We start from the raw sequence: 19,184 nt of genomic DNA, 5'->3' as shown, positions 1-19,184 counted from the left end.
TCAGCCTGGCCCAGCCCTCACCATTGCAGCCATTGGAGAGTGAACCAGCCGACGGAAGACCTCTCTGTCTCTCCCTTCTCTCTAACTCTGCCTTTCAAATAAATAAATAAACCTCTGTAAAAGTGAGTTTCTTTAGTGTTTTCACATGTGTGTGTTCATCTGGTTTGATGCCATTTTAGGGAGGTGTTAATTCCACGTGACGAGTATGTGCTGAGCCACTAGGAGCTCAGGAGATGCTGCGAGTGCGAGAGGCTGTCAGAGGCCTGCTGCCGGCCCTCTCAAAGTCCGTCTCCTGTAGAAGTGTTGGGGGACAGCCTGGGAGAAACGTGCGGCCCGGGAGCTGAAGGCTGAGGAGGCGCGAGCCGCCAGCCGCACTGCTTGGGCTGGGGCGGGACAGGGCATGGTGTTGCTGGCGGAAGAAACAGCAGCATTTGAAGGCCTGGAGGATGGTGGTGGAAGTTCAGCGTGGCTGGAGCTCAGGATGTGAGGAAGGCCACGGAGAGCCGAGGTAGCGTCGGGAGCAGCGTCAGGAGAGCTGGGCCCAGGGGAGGAGATCCGGGCACAGCACTGCGCTGACTCTGGTCAGCTGTGCCCCTGCTTCTCCGTCCTGGGAGCCCCTCCCAAACCAGGTGCAGGAAGGCAGTGTCCAGACGCGCTCCCAGCTCCAGGATGGCCCTGCCGTGGTCAGGCCGTGCTCAGGGAGTCCCTGAGACTGCAGGGTAGGGGACAGTCCTGTCGCTCTTAGCTGAGGGGACTTTCATGATTTGTGGCCCTGAAGATTTTCTGCATACTTGGAGCAAAATTCAGCTGAAATAGAATCCGTGGCCGTTTGCATCGTGTCCTGCCCGTGGTGGCTGTGGGCTCTGTGTGGACGGTCGCCCCGTTGCTAAGGATCTGCGTCTGTGACTTAGTGTGTGCCAGGGGAGGGTGGAGGAGGCACCGGGTGAGCAGGTGAGCACTCCGCCCTCCCCCAGAAGCCTCCTCTTCCCACGGCCCGCACACATCGCCCCACACACTGCTGGGACTGAAGAGGCAGGCTGGTTTAGGCTGGAGACCCGTGAGCCTCTCCTGCATTCCTCATGTTTGACAGAGCCTCTGTCCTTCTCCAGGCTGTTCAACTTGACTCTGAAGAAGCTGGTGATGCTCAAAGAAATGGACAAAGACCTGAACTCCGTGGTCATCGCTGTGAAGCTGCAGGTGCGCGGGGCGGGGTTGGTGTCCAGGGCCGGGAGTGGGCTCACCTGCCACTGCACGGCCACAGAAATGTCCCTGACCACACAGGTCAGCAGGGCCCGGCGCCAGGTGTCCAGGGCCGGGAGTGGGCTCACCTGCCACTGCACGGCCACAGAAAGGGCCCTGCCCGCACAGGTCAGCAGGGCCCGGCGCCAGGTGTCCAGGGCCGGGAGTGGGCTCACCTGCCACTGCACGGCCACAGAAACGTCCCTGCCCGCACAGGTCAGCAGGGCCAGGCGCCAGGTGTCCAGGGCCGGGAGTGGGCTCACCTGACACTGCACGGCCACAGAAACATCCCTGCCTGCACAGGTCAGCAAGGCCCGGCGCCAGGTGTCCAGGGCCGGGAGCTGAGCTCACCCCCCACTGCACGGCCACAGAAACGTCCCTGCCCGCACAGGTCAGCAAGGCCCGGCGCCAGGTGTCCAGGGCCGGGAGTGGGCTCACCTGCCACTGCACGGCCACAGAAACGTCCCTGCCCGCACAGGTCAGCAGGGCCCGGCGCCAGGTGTCCAGGGCCGGGAGTGGGCTCACCTGACACTGCATGGCCACAGAAACGCCCCTGCCCGCACAGGTCAGCAGGGCCCAGCGCCAGGTGTCCAGGGCCGGGAGCTGAGCTCACCTGCACTGCACGGCCACAGAAATGTCCCTGCCCGCACAGGTCAGCAAGGCCCGGCGCCAGGTGTCCAGGGCCGGGAGCTGAGCTCACCTGCACTGCACGGCCACAGAAATGTCCCTGCCTGCACAGGTCAGCAAGGCCCGGCGCCAGGTGTCCAGGGCCGGGAGCTGAGCTCACCTGCACTGCACGGCCACAGAAATGTCCCTGCCCGCACAGGTCAGCAAGGCCCGGCGCCAGGTGTCCAGGGCCGGGAGTGGGCTCACCTGCCACTGCACGGCCACAGAAAGAGCCCGGCGCCAGGTGTCCAGGGCCGGGAGTGGGCTCACCTGCCACTGCATGGCCACAGAAACGCCCCTGCCCGCACAGGTCAGCAAGGCCCGGCGCCAGGTGTCCAGGGCCGGCAGTGGGCTCACCTGCCACTGCACGGCCACAGAAACGTCCCTGCCCGCACAGGTCAGCAGGGCCCGGCGCCAGGTGTCCAGGGCCGGGAGTGGGCTCACCTGACACTGCATGGCCACAGAAATGTCCCTGCCCGCACAGGTCAGCAGTGCCCGGCGCAGCGACTTCTTTACCGTTTCTTTATGGCTGATCCCCCCTGCCCCGCCCGATGAGATCAGCTGAGGATTGAGGGACGCAGCTGCTGGGACGCGGTGTGGGTGGGCAATGGCTGGGTTGGGAGAGTGTCAAGAAGCCTTCTATTGTGTGGAGAACACTTACAGCGCAGCACTTCGGACTTGGCAATTTAAAATTCACTGGGGCACCTCATCCTCTGAGCAGTCCCACAGTTCCTTACGCTGCGGCATCTTTGCAGATCCAGCACGTTTCCCAGCCATTTGTCTCTGAGTATTCCTGAGTTTCAGGGAAGGAGGTGGGGGAAGCAGCCACAGACGGAAGGGTTCAGTTGCCAGCCGGTTACCGAGTGGCAGAAGTGGGCAGAGTGGGTGATTTCTGTTAACGCAAACCCTGTTACCCGTCCGTCCTTAGCTGGTTAGCGCCTTCCTGCTAGACGCCCTGATCTTATTGCGATTCTGGAATGCATTGGCATCAGTAAACAGTGGTCACTTTCTTCAGTGATGTTGGAGCACTTATTTATTTATTTTTTTAAGATTGATTTTATTTATTTGAAAGACAGAGTTCCGTAGAGAGAGAAGCCTTCCATCCGCTGGTTCACTCCCCAGGTGGCCGCAATGGCCAGAGCTGCGCCGATCCGAATCTGCACCGATCCTAAAGCCCTGGCCTGAGCACCAGCATCCGGTATGGGCGCCAGTTCTAGTCCCGGCTGCTCCACTTCCAATCCAGCTCTGTTGTGCCCTGGGAAAGCAGTAGAAGATGGCCCAAGTCCTTGAGCCCCTGCACCTGCGTGTCAGACCCAGAAGAAGCTCCTGGCTTCGGATCGGTGCAGCTCCAGCCCTTGCGGCCATCTGGAGAGTGAACCATCGGATGGAAGACCTCTCTCCCTCTCCCTCTCCCTCTCTCTCTGCCTCTCCTCTCTCTGTGTAACTCTGACTTTCAAATAAATAAATAAATCTTTAAAAAAAAAGAAAATAGCAAACTATTGGATAGCTCCCTCCTAAGCAGAGTATTTTATTAGCTGGCTCGCTTATTTTTTTTTTTTTAAGATTTATTTATTTATTTATTTATTTGAAAGGCAGAGAGAGAGGGAGAGACAATTCTTCCATCTGCCAGTTCACTCCCCAAATGGCCGCAATGGCTGAGGCTGGGCCTATCTGGAGCCAGGAGCCTCCTCCAGGTTTCCCACATGGGTACAGCGTCCCAAGCTCTTGGCCATCCTCTGCTGCTTTCCCAGGCACATTAGTGGGGAACTGGTTGGAGCAGCCAGGTCTCGAACCTGTGCCCACATGGGATGCTGATGCCACAGGCAGCTGCTTTAGCCACTGTGCCACAGCGCCGGAGCTGACTCACTTATTACGCAACAGTTTGTTGCCTTAACACTGGCTTCATTACAGCCCACCTCCAGCACTCACGGTGTGCAGATCACACACTGAGGTCCTCTGGTCTCTTCCTGGGGTAAACCCTTCATTAATTTAGTCCTCAAACGTACAGCGTTTTAATTACCCCTTTGAATTCCTGTGTGTCCCATCTCGTGTTCCAGTTCCCTCCTCATTTGTGTGCATAATCACTCCCAAACCTGTGAAGTGTCTGCGGCCGCTGTGGGGCAGTGACGTGAGGTGCAGCGCTCCGTGCCGTGCCCTCCTTTCCCGACGCTGCCCCCATTTCTAGGCCACAGGCGGTGCCCCCGTTCTGAGGCCGTTCCCTGCACGGAAGGCTGTCGCTCTCCCCTGCACACACTGTTGAGTGGTTTTCAAAGTTCCCTACTAGTGAGCCACCCCTACAGTTAAACGTGTTTACCCAATTGAATAATTTCTTTTATTTTCTGATTAAGTATTTAACATTTTCTAAAATTATACCAAACAAAATTATCCTAGATTTTTTTTTATTACTTCTGAGCATCTGGAAGTAATTAGGAAAATAATCACATTTGGGGCTGGTGCTGTGGTATAGTGGGCTAAGCCTGTGCCTGCAGTGCCGGCATCCCACATGGGCGCTGGTTCGAGTCCCGGCTGCTCCACTTCCAATCCAGCTCCCTGCTAATGTGCCTGGGAAAGCAGTAGAAGTTGGCCCAAGTGCTTAGGACCCTGCACCCACCTGGCAGACCCAGAGGAAGCTCCTGGCTCCTGGCTTCAGATTGGCCCAGCTGCAGCCGTTGTGGCCATTTGGGGAGTGACCCAGCAGATAGAAGACTTTTTCTCTGTCTGTAACTCTACCTCTCAAATAAATAAGATCTTAAAACAGTTTGTAAATTATCTTCTAAAAAAAGAAAGAATCACATTCACCTGCTCAGTCGTGTGGTAGTTATTTTCTGGGCATCTACTACAGGCCTGCCGTAAGCAGCCATTCTCAGGATGAGGTCCATGGCCTCGAGGCCCTGCGGTGCCGTCTGCTGTCGGGGTGAAAACCCCGGGCATCGTTGACATTCTCCCCCGGTGGCTGTTTGCTCTGAAGGCCACGGTGCTCTGCAGCGGCTGTGCTACCACCACCTGCTGAAGGGGAGAAAAGCTGTTTGGCTGCAGAGTGTCCTGGAGAGAGCAGTGAAGACGGTGCCCGTCTCTGCAGCTCTGTGTGAGGAGGTGGTCGTGTGCACGAGCATTCCAGCTCCGCAGAGCATGGCTTTGTCGCGGGGGCGGTGCTGATGCTGGTGCCGGTGCCGATGCCCGTCCACTGGCGCAGCTGCTGCTCCCCGGAAGCACTTTGGATGCTTTGCAAACTGTTTTCCCGTGGTCGGAAGGTATACTCTTGAAAATGAACAACTGGCGGGTGCCGCGGCTCAGTAGGCTAATCCTCCGCCTGTGGCGCCGGCACACCGGGTTCTAGTCCCGGTCGGGGCACCGATCCTGTCCCGGTTGCCCCTCTTCCAGGCCAGCTCTCTGCTGTGGCCCAGGAGTGCAGTGGAGGATGGCCCAAGTGCTTGGGCCCTGCACCCCATGGGAGACCAGGATAAGCACCTGGCTCCTGCCATCAGAACAGCGCGGTGCGCCGGCTGCAGCGCGCCTACCGCGGCGGCCATTGGAGGGTGAACCAACGGCCAAAAGGAAGACCTTTCTCTCTGTCTCCCTCTACTGTCCACTCTGCCTGTCAAAAATAAAAAAGAAAAGAAAAGAAAAGAAAATGAACAACCTGATTCTGTCTATAAAAAAAAATATTTATTTGAAAGGCAAAGTTACAGAGAGAGGGAAAGAGAGAGAGGATCTTCAATTCCCTGGTTCACTCCACAAAGGGCTGCAAAGGCTTGGACTGGGTCAGGCTGAAGCCAGGTGCCTGGAACTCCATGCAGGTCTCCGTGGTGGCAGCGGCCCAAGCCCTCGGGCACCTGCCTGCGGCCTTTCCAGGCGCATCAACGGGGAGCTGCATTCGAAATGGAGCGGCCGGGATGCCAGGTGGCACTGACTGGGATGTGGACGCTGCAGGCAGAGGCTCCGCCCCCTACACATGGTGCCGTCCCTGTGACGCTCCTTCAGGGAAGACAGCGAGCATTTGCTGCCCAGGATGAATGAAACTAGAGCTTTCAAGTGGAAATTATTTTCGGGGAAACTTGTCTCTGCTGCTGAGAGTTTAGCAGCTTCCGGTTCTGCCATGGCTTTTCCGAGCAGACCAGAGGCGATATTAATGTTTCTGAGCTTGTTACGTTGTCTAATGGAAGATGCACCATTCGGCGTATTTGTGTAACTAACCAGTGCCTGAGATTTCAGGATTATGCTGGGTAAAAGATCAGTCAACGAGTAAAGTGGGCCAATAGATTGAATTTTGCTTTTCACTTGTATTTTTTCTTCTTCTTCTTCTTCTTTTTTTTTTTGGGGGGGGGGGCAGGCAGAGTGGACAGTGAGAGACAGAGAGAAAGGTCTTCCTTGTGCCATTGGTTCACCCTCCAATGGCCGCCGCGGCCGGCACGCTGCGGCTGGCACCCTGCGGCTGGCGCACTGTGCTGATCCGATGGCAGGAGCCAGGTGCTTATCCTAGTCTCCCATGGGGTGCAGGGCCCCAGCACTTGGGCCATCCTCCACTGCCTTCCCGGGCCACAGCAGAGAGCTGGCCTGGAAGAGGGGCAACCGGGACAGAATCTGGCGCCCCGACTGGGACTAGAACCTGGTGTGCTGGCATCACAGGCGGAGGATTAGCCTATTGAGCCACGGCACTGGCCTTCACTTGTATTTTGAAATAATTTTTTAAAATGCAGAAAAGATACAGGAATAGTACAAAGAGTTCTTGTTCACCCCTGGCCCGTCTTCCCTCTGATAGCATCTTCGATGACTCATTCATGAAAACGAAGATGTCCTCCTGGGTGCGGCATGTTAACCAGGTGGCCGCATGCCTTCACACTTCTGAGTGCGCCACTCTATCTTCCTTCCTTCTGTTAATTGAGTGTAAAATGTAAAGCCTTTTTGATATGGTTTAGAATTCTTTGAAACCAACCTTTAAGAAACTGCCACTTGCAGAGTTCTGGTGCATTATCAAAGAATATTCCATGATTATCTGAAGATGCTGGTAAAATTCTCTTTTTTCCAGTTATGTACCTCCTTGAGACTGATTTTCTTTTTTTTTTTTTTTTTTTTTTTTTAGTCTTTTCTTTTTTTTTGACAGAGTAGACAGTGAGAGAGAGAGAAAGGTCCTCCTTTTTGCCGTTGGTTCACCCTCCAATGGCCGCTGCGGCTGGTGCACTGTAGCCGGCGCACCGTGCTGATCTGAAGCCAGGAGCCAGGTGCTTCTCCTGGTCTCCCATGCAGGTACAGGGCCCAAGGACTTGGGCCATCCTCCACTGCACTCCCGGGTCACAGCAGAGAGCTGGCCTGGAAGAGGGGCGACTGGGACAGAATCCGGCACCCCAACCAGGACTAGAATCTGGGGTGCCGGCGCCGCAAGGTGGAGGATTAGCCTGTTGAGCCGCGGCGCCGGCCGAGACTGGATTTTTTTTTTACATATACTCAACCAAAACAGTATTTTGCGACAAATTACATACAGAAACAGATAGATTCCAGCTGTCTTTGATTAAGCCGTACATCTCCCTCACACACTGCTGATGGAACTGTGACACGGTGCAGCCCCTTGGCCCTCAGATCTTCCTGCTGGCTGTGTAGCCGAGAGAAGTGAGAACACAGAACCTAGCACGTAGATGTTCATGGCAGCAGTGCTCACCATAGCCAAAGAGAACAACTCGGGACAGCCCGTGAATGACAAATGAGAGGTCGTTTATCCAGAGGGTAGACTATCATTGGACAGTTTAAAAAAATGCATACATCCGTCCACAAAGATGAACCCTGAAAACCTTGTGCCAAGTGAAAGAAGTCAGTCACCAAGCACCCTTCCTAGGATTTTCGTGAGCTGCCCGCAGCGGGCAGGTCCCTGAAGGCGGGAGGTAGGGTCGTGGGTCTGAGGGCAGGGGCCGGGGCGGACACGTGAGCAGGTGACAGCTGAAGAATGCGCTGACAGCAGCTGCTGACGGCGGCACAGCCCGAATGCAACAAAAGCCGTTTAGCTGCGTGCTTGGAGCAAACTGTGTGGTGGTCGAATTCTGTCCTGGTACAGCTGTTCTTTAAAAAAAAAAAAAAAAAAAAAAACAGAAAACTGCTGTTTTCTCACTAAGTTGTTTTGTTTTAGAAAACATCTTTCATCAAAGATGTGTACATGTAATCAGTTTATTGTCATTTGGGGGGTTTTTAAGTTTTTTTTTTTTTAAAGAGAGAGGACTTCCATCCACTGGTTCACTCCCCAGACAGCCACAGCATCCAGGGCTGACCAGGCTGAAACCAGGAGCCAGGAATTCCACCCTGGCCTCTGACATGGGTGGCAGGGGCCCAGGTACGTGGGCCGTCATCTGCTTCTTGCAAGGTGCGTTGGCAGGGAGCTGGATTGGAAGCAGAGCAGCCGGGACGGGAGCCGGCACTGGGATGTAGTGCCAGCCTCACAGCAGCCCTTGTCCTGCTGTGCTGCAAGGCCGCCCCCGTTACTTTAAGTGACTTGATGATTATTTTAAAATATGTGTCTTAATTCCTAATGTGATGAGTAGCAGTAGCTACACCTAGAGAAACAAAACCAGTTTGGGATCCTTAGCAGTTTTTGAGAATATGGAAAGGTCCTGAGATCAGAACGTTAGAAATCATCGTAGCAGAAGGAAAGAGACAAGAAGCAAAAGAAAAGAAAATTCTGGCCGGCGCCGCGGCTCACTAGGCTAATCCTCCGCCTTGCGGCACCGGCACACCGGGTTCTAGTCCCGGTCGGGGCACCGATCCTGTCCCGGTTGCCCCTCTTCCAGGCCAGCTCTCTGCTGTGGCCAGGGAGTGCAGTGGAGGATGGCCCAGGTTCTTGGGCCCTGCACCCCATGGGAGACTAGGATAAGCACCTGGCTCCTGCCATCGGATCAGCGCGGTGCGCCGGCCGCAGCACGCTACCGCGGCGGCCATTGGAGGGTGAACCAACGGCAAAAGGAGGACCTTTCTCTCTGTCTCTCTCTCACTATCCACTCTGCCTGTCAAAAATAATAAAAATTAAAAAAAAAGAAAAGAAAATTCTGGAATGCATTCTTGAAAATATGTTGATGGCAGAAGCTTAGATTCCATTATTTAAATGGGGAAAACACATTTTCAGACATCCGGAGAACTCAGGCAGTTCCTCAGCTGTCGTTGCAGCGCTGTTAGGTGTCTGCAGGACAGCCCACCGAAGGCGTTTAACTTTGAAAAGAAGCGTTTGAAACACCAGGAACCTCGGGGTGAGTATTTGGCCCATCAGTTGAGGCACCGCTTGGGATGCCGTATCCTATGTCAGAGGGCCTGCTTCCAGGCCAGCAGGTGATGGCTCAAGTACTTGGATCCCTGCCACCCGCGTGGGAGACCTGGATTGGGTTCCAGGCTCCTAGCTCTGGCTTGGCCCAGTCTCGCTGTTGCAGGCGTTTGAGGACTTAACCAGTAGATAGAAGACTGATCTTCTCCCTTGTCCCTCCTCTTCTTCCGTCCCCCTTCTCCAGCCTTTCTGCCTTTCAAGGAAAGCGAAAATTAATTGATTTTTAAAAAGTAACTAATGTGCTCAGTGGTGGCTGCCTTTATGTCTGTAGTGATAATATTAGATACGTTGTTTTGCCTCTGTGCTGCAAACACAAAGATATTCTGTAACATAAACAAAGGACATGAGAAGATACTAAAGGTAATTTTTAAATTGGATGCAAGTGGTAGCATCCCAGGCACCTGGAAGAAGCAAACACTAGGATGCGCGACACCTGCATCTCAGGTGCAGAGAGGGAAAGACGATGACTGTGCGCAGGGCTGGGCAGGGCCAGGCCTGCTGTGACACCGGCACCCGCATCCTGTTACCTCGCACATGCAGAGTCCTCTCAACGTGGGGTAGGAATGTGTACAGACACAGCGCATATTTGGATGGAGAATTCAGACAGTGAGGGCTGCTGCTTTGGGAGGTGATGTGTCCTTGGGGAAAAGGCACAAGATAAAGGGGCTGGAGCCGGGCTGATGCTGGGGTGCAGTGGGTTCATCTGCCTCCTGCGATGTGGACTTCCCAGATGGACACTGGTTCAAGTCCCAGTAGCTCCACTTCCAATCCAGCTCCCTGCTAATGTACACGGGAAAGCGGAGGAAGATGGCCCAAGTGCTTGGACCTCTGCCGCCCATGTGGGAGACCAGGATGGAGCTGCAGGCTCCTGGCTCCAGCCTGGCCGGGCCCAACAGATGGAAGATCCCAATCTGTCTCTCCCTGGCTCTCTGTAACTCTGCCTTTCAAATAGAGTAACGTTTTTAAAGGGGGATAGAGAGTGCTGGGGTGGAGGAAGTCAACAGATGACCGGCGGGGTTCGGGGCAGACCTCATTGAGAGAGACTGTGAGGGAAGGGAGGGAGTGAGCCAGGTGCGGTCTGGGAGAAGGGCCTCCAGGCAGAGGAAGAAGCCAGTGTGGGGCCCCAGGGCCCCAGGGCAGGCATGGTCTGGCAGACTCAGGAGGAAGAGAGGGGAAGCATTGAGGCTGGGGGGGGGGGGGTTGGATTACACAGCCTCTGGCTTTCATTCTGTGGGAATTGAAGCGTTGTGGACAGAGGTGAGAAGGTTCTCTGGCCGCGATAAGTCTGAGAAAGGAGTCAGTTAACCGGTGCTGGAGGTGAGAGCCCAGGCCCTCCTGCCTGCACAGTAAGAGGACACAAGAGCACAGCGGTTCTGGGAGCACCTCGCGGTCAGCTCTGTCAGGAGCCACGGAGAGGTGTGGGCGTTTGGCCTAGCAGTTACAACACCCCGGGAACCTGGAGTTGGTCCCAGCTTCCTGGAGGCAGCAGGTGATGGCTGTAGTACTTGGGTACCTGCCACCAGCGTGGGAGACTCCGTCTAGATTGCGTTCTGGGCCCCTGGCTTCAGCCAGGCCCAGGAGTGGAGCCAGGACTCAAACCTGGGCCTCCAAGCTGGGCACTCTGACAGAGGGTGCGGGCGCCCACGCAGCATCTCGACGGCTGCACCTGACTGGTTTCTTCAGAAGCCACAAGGACGAGGCTGGTCCCGGGATGCACGCAGGGCGGCTGCTCGGCTGTATCTGCAGAAGATGTGAGAGGATTCAGAGAGCAAAAATAGATGGCTCCGGAGGCTGTGCTGTGAAGGGGGGCAGCCCGTGGGGGGAGCTGGCAGGGCCTGTGGGGATGTTCGGAACGGGGAGGGGAGTTAAGGACGTAAGGGAGGAGAGGAGGCAGGTGAGTGAGAAGAGGTGGGGGCCTGGGGCCTGTGACTGGCTAGAAGCGGAGGCTGTGCTGGAAAGCAGGAGGGAGTGAGGTGTGCGCAGGTGCAGCGGCAGCGTGCGTGGGAGGCGGCTGCCTCCACTCAGTGAGGAGGGATCAGGGTTATCCGCTTAGAGTGGGGGATCTAAGGTGCTGGGGACTTGAGGGAGAGTGGGGAGCAGTGAAGTCATTCCGTGAGCAGAGTGGGAAGGAGAAGGGACTTGGGGGTACAGCGCTGTTACCGGGCCAGGCTGCAGCCCACTTAAGATTTGGGTCATAAACGTCAGGTCAGACCGGCTAGCCTGATTGCGTTTCTCTGCAGGCCTGTCCCGTGGTGCCGTTGGACTGAAACGGCCGTAATTCACCAAACGAGCAGGGCGGTGGAGGCCGGGAGTGTGCAAGGCGCGGTCATAAAGACCACATGGGCAGGGCAGGGAGGAGAGGGGACAGCACACCAGGGCATGGGGGACAGTGAGAAGAGGGGAGGGCCGGCGGAGTGCAGGTGCTGGGGCTGGAAGGATGGTTGCTGGCGAGCAGGAGTGGGAGGCATGGGGTCGAGACAGGGTACTGGATATAGTAATGCACAAGTAGGATCCTGGGGATGGGCGGCCGAGACGGCTGGGAGAGAGGACTCGGGACTTAGTAGCCAGGCCGTTAGGAAGAGAGTTACTGAAATCATGGGGATTGACAAGTAGGGTAGCACTGGGGGGAGCAGTGAGTCACTCGGGAGCTAAAATCTAGGCGTGAGCGGGGGTGACTGGCGGTTACGGAACAGCAGCCGCAGGAACGGGGAGCTGAGCCGATGACGTCAATTCCGAGTGGGAAGTAGGAGGGAGAAGAATGTTCCAGAGCAAGGAGACCACCTGCCCACCAATTCCGTGGTTTGTGGCTTGTGGGAGAAAAGCAGCCACGTGAGAGGGCGGCCCCCAAAGCCACATCTCCAGGGAGGACTGGGCTCCTCGCCCAGCTGCTGTTGGACCTGTGGCCACATGGTTCCCTTTAGGGAGCCACCCTGTGCACTGCAGAGTGGCCAGCGGCACCCCCAGCCCACGCTGCAGATGCCAGGACCCTGCTACCCAGTGACAACCAGAAGTGTCTCGGGTGTTACCATGTGTCCACTGTGGGGCAGAATCATGCCTGGTTGAAAACCGCTGTCCTCCTTTGGCTGCATTTTCTGTGCCCATTTTTCTGGAGATTCCCCAAGGCAACAGCCTGACCACACTGGGGCCAGAGCTCCATGAAGGTCCAGCAGTCGCGGGCGTCTCCTGTAGTTCTAATCGATGCAGTGAGAGTTACTCTAACTAGAAACATTCTCAAATGCTGTAGTCAGGAAATTTTCTCGCCTGCATTAAACAAAATCACTTTATAAAAATGAAAGTTAGAAATGGAGAACAAACCTAAATGTAAAAACTAAAATTACAAAACTTCTGTAGGAAAATAAAGCAGAAAAATGTCACAGCCTTGGAGTAGGTAAGGGTTCCTTAGACAGGAGCCAGAAAGCATAGCCATAAAAGAAAAAATAATAAAACAGACTTGATGAAAATTAACCTACATCATCAAGGGCCACCACTAGGCAAATAATAAGCAAGAAAACATGTACAGTGCCTGTATCTGACCAATGACTTCTAGAAAACGAAAAAAACCTGCAACTCAAGACAGATAGCCCTGTTGTTTTAACGGACAAAGAAATTCCATCGGGCACCTAAGTGGAAATTCACACATGCCCGCTGAACTGTGGGATTCGTCGTCAGAGAAGTGCACCCCCCCAAGACCCAGCATAGAGCAAATGCTCGTGCAGGATAGCAGCGTTAGCCGCAATACCCCAGATCTAGGAAGGACCCCGTGTGAACCTCCAGCCACGGAAGAACGGATGAGCCAAGGTGGGGCATTCTGCTCAGTTACCGCAGGCAGCAGGCTGTGCACTCCGCCGGTCCTGCTGGGCGCAAGAGGCCCGGCAGAGCGCTGCATGCCGTGCGCTTCCGTCTCTGAGAGCTCTCCCAACACAAACAGCAGAGAGCAGTGCGCGCCGTGTGAGGGTGTGAGCTGAGCGGGAAGACCCTCGCCGCCCTGTCTGGAGCACTTGAGGGGATCCTGTCTTTATTCAGGGGTGGGTCGCGTAGGTGTGTATATGTACCAGTTCATCAGTGTGTGCGCCTAAGATTGAGGTGCCGCACTGTTAGCTAAATGGAACATCAATTTAAAAAAGTGGCTTTTGGGGCCGGTGCTGAGGCTAAAGCCGCCGCCTGCAGTGTGGCATCCTATATGGGTGCTGGTTCGAGTCCCGGCTGCTCCACTTCCAATCCAGCTCTCAGCTGCGGCCTGGGATAGCAGAAGAGGATGGCCCAAGTCCTTGGGCTCCTGTACCCCTGTGGGAGACCTGGAAGAAGCTCCTAGCTCCTGGCTCCTGGCTTTGGATCAGTGCAGCTCTGGCCGTTGTGGCCAATTGGAGAGTGAACCAGCAGATGGAAGTCCTCTCTCCCTGCCTCTCTCTGTCTCTCTGTCTCTCTCTCTGCCTCCTCACCACCTCTCCACCTCACCTTCTCTGTTTAACTCTGACTTTCAAATAAATAAATCTTTAAAAAATAAAATAAAATTTAAAAGTGGCTTTTGCTCAGGCCTCCTGCTGATCTCTTACAGTTTAAGAATAGTTTGGCTCACCTTAATTGTTTTGAGGTAAATTTATTGTTATATTGTGATTTCTGCTGTAGAAAACAGTCTGTCTTACAATTTTCCCAGTTTAGTAATGCAAACTGGGACAGGCATTCGGTCACTTGGGACACTCACTTCCCACATCAGAGTGCCTGGTTCACGTCCCCGCTCCTCCACTTCCAATCCAGCTTCCTGCAGGAGTGCGCCCTAGGGGCAGCAAGTGATGGCTCAGGTACCTGGGAGACCTGGAGTTACTGCGGACAGTTAAGTTACATCTGTCGTGCCGCCATCCTTGGGTAGAGTGCTCGTTCAGTTCCAGCTGCTCCACTTCTGGTCCAGCTTCCTGCTGATGTGCCTGGGAAAACAGCAAAGAGGGCTCAAGTACTTGGTACCCTGCCAACCACGTGAGGGACCTGGATAGAGTTCTTAGCTGCTGGCTTCAGCCTGACCCAGCCCTAGCTGCTTCAACCATTTGGGGAGTGAACCAGCAAGTGAAAGACTTTCCTTCTCTCTCTCCCTCTCCCACCCTTTCTCTCCCCGCCCCCTCTTTCTCACTGTCACTGTGCCTTTCAAATAAATAAATAAATACATAAATATTATTTTTTTAAAAATATTTATGTATTTATTTACTTGAGACGCAGTTACAGAGAGAGGGAGAGACAGAGATCTTCCATCCACTGGTTGGCCACAATGGCTGGAGCTAGGCCGATCTGAAGCCAGGAGCTTCTTCCGGGTCTCCCATGCAGGTACAGGGACCAAGCACATGGACCATCTTCTACTGCTTTCCCAGGCCATCAGCAGCGAGCTGGATAGAAAGTGGAGCGTAGCGGGTAAAGCTACCGCCTGCAGTGCTGGCATCCCATGTGGGCTTCATTTCCAGTCCCTGTTACTCTAATTCCGATCCAGCTCTCTGCTATGGCCTGGGAAAGCGGTAGAAGATGGCCCAAGTCCTTGGGCCCCTGCACCCCATGGGAGACCCAGAAGAAGCTCCTGGCTCCTGTTTTCAGATTGGCGTAGCTCTGGTCATTACGGCCATGCGAATGAACCAGCAAATGGAAGGCCTCTCTTTCTCTCTCTGTCCCTGTCTCTCTCTCTCTCTCGCTCTCTCTCGCTCTCTGCATCTCTATGAGTCTGCCTTCCAAATAAATAAATATTTAAAAGAAAAGAAAGTGAAGCAGCTGGGACTCGAACCGGCACCCATATGGGATGCCAGCACCACAGGCGGATGTTTAACTTACTGTACCACAGCACCGGCCCCCAAGAGAACCGTTTCAGCAGGAACACTTCCTGGGCAACTCCGCAGTTCTTGCAGAAGGAGAAGATGAGAGATTAGCCCCTCGAGAATATGTTGTTATTATGAATAGGGATTGGAGAGCCTGTTTTCAAGTTCTGGCTCCTTCCCAAATCCAGCTTCCTGCTAACACATCCTGGGAAGCAGCAGGGGACAGCTCAGGGATTTGAGTCCCTGCCATCCACGTGGGAGACCTGGGTGGGGTTCCAGGCCCCTGGCTCCAACCTGGCCCAGTTCTGGCTGTTAGGGGCATTTGGAGAGTGATCTAAATAAACAAGTACATTTTTTTAAAGTGATTTCCTTGGAGTTCATTCTCTTGGGCCGTCCTGTGTGAGTGTAGATAGTGCTTTACTCCCAGGCTGCTTTCCGGAACGGTTGCTCTCACTTCGCCGTCAGCGGGGAATGAGTGCAAATCTTTTTTTTTTTTTTTTTTTTTTTTTTTTTTAGAGAGAGAGACAGAGAGAAAGGTCTTCCTTGCCGTTGGTTCACCCTCCAATGGCCGCCGCGGTAGGCGCGCTGCGGCCGGCGCACCGTGCAGATCCGATGGCAGGAGCCAGGTGCTTATCCTGATCTCCCATGGGGTGCAGGACCCAAGCACTTGGGCCATCCTCCACTGCACTCCCTGGCCACAGCAGAGAGCTGGCCTGGAAGAGGGGCAACCGGGACAGAATCCGGCGCCCCGACTGGGACTAGAACCCGGTGTGCCGGCGCCGCAAGGCGGAGGATTAGCCTAGTGAGCCGCAGCGCCGGCACGAGTGCAAATCTTGCCACCACATCCTTACCCACCTTGAATGTTGTAAAATTTTTTTTTACTGTTGCTACTAATTTTAGAGCTGTGATTTTTTTTCTTCTTAGACAAATGTTTTAGCATCATTTATTTACCGGCTGTGATTTTCTGGAACTCGTGTCGAACAAGACAGCTCTGTGTCCTAGTGAGATGGGCTAACTCAGCAGTAGGGCATCTAACCCAGGCCAGGTTGGTAGGGGAGGGGCTGAAGGGAGAAGTCCCCGGGAGAAGACGCTCCCTGAGCTGAGACCTGAAGCAGGCCCGTGAGCCGTGCGCAGCAGCAGAGGGGAGGCGTGAGGGGCGGCCCGAGTGGAGTGTCCGTCAGAGGGGAGAAGGGCAGGCTGCAATGGGGGCCTGGGTGACCTCAGATGTGGTCCCAATCGTCTCTGAACACCCCCCCCCCCCGGGAGAACCTGCTGCTTACTGCTCGGAAAATCACGCCTCTGACCTGGAGAGGAGGGCAGCTGAGACGAGGACGTGCGTGGACGGTCACAGTGCGTCTTCCTGTGGCCTGACCCTTGGGGACGCAGCCTTGACAGATGGTATTTGTTTTCTTGGTTTCAGGGTTCAAAAAGGATTCTTCGCTCCAACGAGATCATCCTGCCAGCCAGTGGCCTGGTGGAAACAGAGCTCCAGCTCGCCTTCTCCCTCCAGGTAGGAATCGAAGGTGTGGTCCCAGACAGTCCTGCAGTCTGGAGAGCGTGTCCCCCAGGAGCCGCTACGGCCCGCAGAGGGCAAGACGAGGGAAGGTCCCGGAGCAGCGCCCCCGCCACCCCCGGAGGGGCACCAAGACCTCCTGGGCTGCTGGGGAGCAAGCTGCCCCCCTCCCCCTTACCTGGCTGAGGCCACTTGCTGGGGCCCCTCGTCCTGCCACACTCGGCTTTGTCCCCTCCTTCTGGGTCCCCAGTGCGTACCCCAATGTTTACCCCACCCATGTGATTATCCCCTTCCTTCTCTCCCTTCACCCTCCTCCTCCTCCTCCTCGGATGTATCTCATCCTAATCCTGGTAACCCAAATCGAAATACCTGGGATCACACGGCAAAGCCGTAGTTTCTGAACATCCGTGGACCCGGAGCTTAGAGGAAGCCCCTCTAGCAGCATCTCACCCACGTCTCTGCCACACCCCGATCTCCCCTTTCTCAGGGAAGCTGGGGCGAGGGGCGACTGTGTGTCCCGAGCCGGGACCAGAGCCCAGCAAGGCCCTGCCTGCTGAGTCACCACCCTTGGCCCTGTCTTGTGCTCAACAGTACCCTCACTTCCTGAAGCGAGACGCCAACAAGCTACAGATCATGTTGCAAAGGAGGAAGCGCTACAAGAACCGGACCATCCTGGGCTACAAGACCTTGGCTGTGGGGCTCATCAACATGGCGGAGGTGAGCAGGACAGTCCCCGCGTGCCAGCCCTAGACACGGAGCCAAGGGCGACGCTGGGCCCAGCTGGGGTTCCCAGCGCAGGCGATTCTGTTAAACTTGATTCTGTAAACTCATTGATGAGAAATTCAGAAATACCTCTTTCTATCAAGTACCTGTTCCTCACGTTTTTTTCTTTTTTTAAAAAAATATTTACTTATTTATTTGAGAGTCAGAGTTACACAGAGAGAGAGACAGAGAGAGGTCTTCCATCTGCTGGTTCACTCCCCAATTTGATGCAACGGCCAGAGCTGCGCCAGTCTGAAGCCAAGAGCCAGGAGCTTCTTCCAGGTCTCCAACACGGGTGCAGGGGACCAAGGACTTGGGCCGTCTTCCACTGCTTTCCCAGGCCATAGCAGAGAGCCAGATCAGAAATGGAGCAGCTGGGACTAGAACCGGTGCCCATATGGGGTGCCGGCACTGCAGGCCAGGGCGTTAACCCACTGTGCCACAGTGCTGGCCCCCACATTTTTTCTTTACCTTTTTATTTGGGGGTTTTTGTTTTTGAGGGAAAGACCTCTCCTCCACTGGTTCGTTCCCAAACACCCACCCCTGTCTAACTTTCTAAAAGACAACTTCAAACTGACGGAAGAGCTGTGGGGATCCTGTTAGGAATTTCCAGCCCCCAGGTTCGCCCACGCCGTGCACTCGGCGTGTCACTGCACGTGCCCTTGCAGTTCTCGCTGTGTGTGCACTTGTGCACACGTTATGTTCTTTGCTGAGCCATTTGAGAGAGAGTTGCCGGCATGCTGCCCCCTTACACGTAAATACCGCACCCTGTCGGCTTCCTAAACACGAGAACACTCCCGGCCTACCCTGTGCCCCCACAAAGGTCCCACACACTGACACCGACGGCGCTCCTCCGTCTGCGCCGCGTCCCCATGTCTCGGTTACCTTTCTTTTTTTCTTTTTGTTTTTTTAAGAGATTTATTTGTTTTATTTGAAAGGCAGAGTTAGAGAAGGAGAGACAGAGATCTTCCATCCACTGGCTCACTCCCCAAATGGCTACACTGACCAGGGCTGGGCCAGGCTGAAACCAGGAGCCAGGAGCTTGTTCTGGGTCTCCCACGCGAGTGCAAGGGCTCAAGCACTAGGGTCATCTTCCGCTGCTTTCTCAGGCTCAGTAGCAGGGAGCTGGATGAAAGTGGAGGAGCCAAGACTTGAACCGGTGCCCATATGGGATGCCAGTGCTGCAGGCCATGGCTTAACCTGCTGCACTACTGTGCGGGCCCCTCGGTGACCTCCGGGCCGGGATCTGGTCCAGGGTTCTGAGTTGCGTTTTGTTGTCCTGTCTCTGGTCTCCTTCGGTCTGCCGCAGTCCCCAGGTTTTCCTTGTCCCTGTGACCTTGGCGTATTTCAAGTGCACAGGCTGGAGAGTCTATTGAATGTGCTCAGGCCGGGTTCGTGTGGCGTTGTCTCGAGATGAGATTTAGTTTGTGTGTTTTTGGTGGGTTGACCACAGGAGTCCCGCTCTGTTCTTCCTGGAGCGGCTTGGGGAGAATGCCGGTTTCTTCCTCTGCCAGTGACGTTAACTTTTACCACTTGGATAAGATGGTGACTGCAGTTTCCCGTTATGTGATAAACATTTTATACCCATTAATGAACAAGGACTTCATGGGGAGATGGTGTGAGATTAGTCAGTGATTCATGCCCCGCCTTTCCCCCAATAGTTTCAGCATCTGTAAATGATTCTTGCCAAACTTGGTTGTTAGCTGATGCTTGCCACACAGTGAGTTCTGTATCTCACCAGTCTACTGTGTTTCCTTATTGGTTTTCTTTCTAGTCACCACAGTGACCAGAGCTGGGTGGATCTGAAGCCAGGAGCTTCCTCTGGGTCTCCCATGCAGGTGCAGGGGCCCAAGCACTTCCATTGCCTTCCCAGGTCATTAGCAAAGAGCTGGATGGGAAGTAGAGCAGCCAGGACCCGAAC

The 19,184-nt window shown here is 54.9% G+C and overlaps 1 protein-coding gene across 2 annotated transcripts in view; it reads left to right on the top strand.

The window, feature by feature from the left end:
- PACS1 (phosphofurin acidic cluster sorting protein 1) overlaps nt 1-19,184 on the top strand; it is a 180,936-nt gene that overhangs the window by 129,048 nt on the left and 32,704 nt on the right. For both annotated transcript variants that reach the window (XM_062195802.1, XM_062195801.1), the window contains exons 2-4: nt 1,110-1,197; nt 16,409-16,498; nt 17,093-17,218. In XM_062195802.1, the coding sequence (XP_062051786.1) occupies nt 1,110-1,197; nt 16,409-16,498; nt 17,093-17,218 (304 nt within the window). The remainder of the gene's footprint in view (nt 1-1,109; nt 1,198-16,408; nt 16,499-17,092; nt 17,219-19,184) is intronic.

This window comes from Lepus europaeus, chromosome 7, assembly GCF_033115175.1.
Source record: "Lepus europaeus isolate LE1 chromosome 7, mLepTim1.pri, whole genome shotgun sequence".
Taxonomy (NCBI): domain Eukaryota; kingdom Metazoa; phylum Chordata; class Mammalia; order Lagomorpha; family Leporidae; genus Lepus; species Lepus europaeus.
Note: the sequence above shows the minus strand (reverse complement) of the source record. Positions and strands in the feature narration are given on the sequence as shown.